The following is a 2,786-nucleotide window of genomic DNA, read 5'->3' as shown; positions in this document are numbered from 1 at the left end:
CCGGGATAGCAAATCCTTGTACCACTTTATGAACACAGGCTTCTCATTTGAGGGTAAAGAATTTAATATAAAGTATTGAGTTACTTATCAACATGGTCTTTTCTCTTAACCAACTGCAATTGAACAGACATAATCACAAAGGTTTTGCAACAACAGAGATCCAAGTTGCGCCCAATAAACGATATTGTTTCTAAAGTGATCAAATAACGGTTATCCACAATTAATTTGATAAAATGTATCCCTTCTTCACTATGTTTATTGTTCTTGTAGATTGTAAAAGTGATTTTGCTTTCTTAGGGGTAACAATAGTGAAAGCAAGAATTAGGTAGCATTATGTATTGATTATTGCTCTTTTAATAATAGCTTATGCCCTTCGAAATGGCAGAAGTAGAAAATTTGAGTCTGGTGAAGAAAAAAGTGGACCTAAACACTACATCTTAACCTAAAACTTAAATATTAGGTTTATAAGTCAATTCATTGATACTTTATTCACTTTCTTCATTTTTCGTTGATGTGGAGCTTGATTTAGTCACACTTGATTTGTAGTTCTAGTTCATTCTAGTACATATGAAAATTAATTACATCATCACAAATCGCCAGCCAAATAGTAGAATTTTTTAAGAAAACATTATCCAGTATTGTTTCATGTCTAGCGATGACTTATGTACTTTGTTTATGTTGGATCCATTTAATTGTTTAAGTTTTTTAAGCAAAAGAACTCCCTCACATTGATAAAAGGTGATAGCATCAGATACGAAACATAATCTTTAGCCAAAAGCCTGAAAAAACTATGCCTATACATAGTTTACATAATTTTATTGAAGATCACATCATCACATTACAAAAGAATCAAATGAATGAAAGAATGAATTGAATTTGTACATCTACAGTTCTGTTTACTAGATTGGAACTACATTCTAGCAAGTCTTAGTCTTCCACTCTACCTCCCGTAGCACCAACACTAAGAAATTTGATGACAAATTGCAAACACCAAGAACTGCAGTTTCACAATACATGACTTTGATTTCCACTAAATCTCAATTTCTTTGTCCTAATATCTTGTGAGTGCTTGATCTAATCTGTAACTGTAGATTCCAAAAGCTACATTTAACAACCTACACTTATAGCTTTGGCTGCGGTTGAATTTGTCTACTAACCAATACATCTAAAGCTTCCTTCATCCAAGTATGAGGGCATATTTCTTTTGCCTCAGGCACAGTCATCTGCATAATGATGTGAATCAATGAACTTTAGTACATCAACAACATAAATATTCGAGTCCCTTATAAAAATTCTCCTAAAATATGTTGCAATTGAGAAGAGAATTAAGACATTACACTTACCCATCTCCTTTTTCTGAAGTTCATCTCTGGCCAATTATCCAACTGTTTCTTCACAAGTAAAGGGAACATATATCCCTCATGCATTATGGCTTGGCTTTTGCTCTTATAAAACCATTTACCTAATTTACTCTGCAAGAAAAAAATCAAATGACACAAAAGGTAAGAATCATAGATTCATTAATTATTTGGCAAGAAACTAAAGTAGAAAGTGCTTGCAGATAGATACTAACTTCAACTTTTCCAACAACCCCAGCTTCCTCTACTGTTTCTCTTAAAGCAGCTTGTTCCATTGATTCATCACTCTCCCAACCTCCCTGAAACCAAACAACACAGACATGTCAGAAACATTAACATCAGGTTTAAAAAATGATAAAGACAATACAAGTTGTGAAGGAAAATAATACCTTTGGGAACTGCATTCCTTGACCTTTCTGAGCACTAATCACAAGAACCTCTATTTCCTTGTCCTGGGATCCATTGCTCTTGTATCTATAAGGAATGCATCTGTTCATTTCCAAAATTGAACATGAACAAGTCAGATTAACAATCAAATTTGCACACAAAAAGACAAATTTTAATTCAAAACACAAACAAAAATCATATTTGCCCTTCCAACCATCTAATTCCAATCCAATAATCGAAGTATTAAAACTCCCCAATTGAGAAAATTTTGTAAATTTCAAAACTTGTCCTCAATCTTCAATCCCAAAGATTAAAAATCTAAAATTTACTCTAAAAAATAAACCCCATAAAAAAAACATCACAGGTAGAATGAAAAAAAAACACACCCGACAACTAGGCGATGCCCTTTATCATAACGTTGCAAATGTCTTCCAGTACGAGAAGAAACCAAACACATCATGTTCTCCAATTGCTTAGGAAACAAATCCTCAGGAAACTTCTTAGAAAATAGGAAAGGGTATAAGAAATGAGAAGCAAGGTTCCTAGAAAGGAATAGGCCCATTATAAAGCACTTGTTCTTGAAGAGATTGGAATAAGATAATGAAGAAAATGAAGACATGGATGAACGATTACGTAGGAGAGTGTGTGGTATATATACATGTGTGTGTGGCTATTTGTGTCTGCGTGCGTGTGGAGATAACTATTAACTACAGCGTTGAAAGACAAAGCCATGGAGCATTGCGTTTACTTCTCACGCGCATGTATTATTGGAAACGTTTTTATTTTTCTTGGTTAAGAAATATAAATGAGTGTAATATCTTTTTATTATCAATATAAAGATTTATACATAAACAATATATTATTTATTATTTATTTTAATTTTGTGAAAAATTAATAATAATTAAATATGAATAATAAATAATATAATTACAGTATATATAATTCATACACTTTCAATGCATATTTTTTTACTTACAATTATCAAATAAATTAATATTAATAGTCAATAACCTTCAAATAAATAATACAAAAACTTTTAAA

The 2,786-nt window shown here is 31.7% G+C and overlaps 1 protein-coding gene across 1 annotated transcript; it reads right to left on the bottom strand.

Moving 5' to 3' along the window:
* LOC109357637 (nudix hydrolase 18, mitochondrial-like) lies at positions 767-2,369 on the bottom strand. The gene is made up of 5 exons (XM_019601613.1): positions 2,132-2,369; positions 1,748-1,847; positions 1,574-1,657; positions 1,344-1,472; positions 767-1,223 (listed from the first exon to the last, which is right to left on the bottom strand). Exons 1-5 carry the CDS (start codon positions 2,362-2,364, stop codon positions 1,122-1,124), a joined length of 648 nt encoding a protein of 215 aa, XP_019457158.1. The 5' UTR covers positions 2,365-2,369; the 3' UTR covers positions 767-1,121.

Source organism: Lupinus angustifolius, chromosome LG10 (genome assembly GCF_001865875.1).
Source record: "Lupinus angustifolius cultivar Tanjil chromosome LG10, LupAngTanjil_v1.0, whole genome shotgun sequence".
In the NCBI taxonomy this organism is placed as follows: Eukaryota; Viridiplantae; Streptophyta; class Magnoliopsida; order Fabales; family Fabaceae; genus Lupinus; species Lupinus angustifolius.
This window is presented reverse-complemented; position numbering and strand designations above follow the sequence as displayed.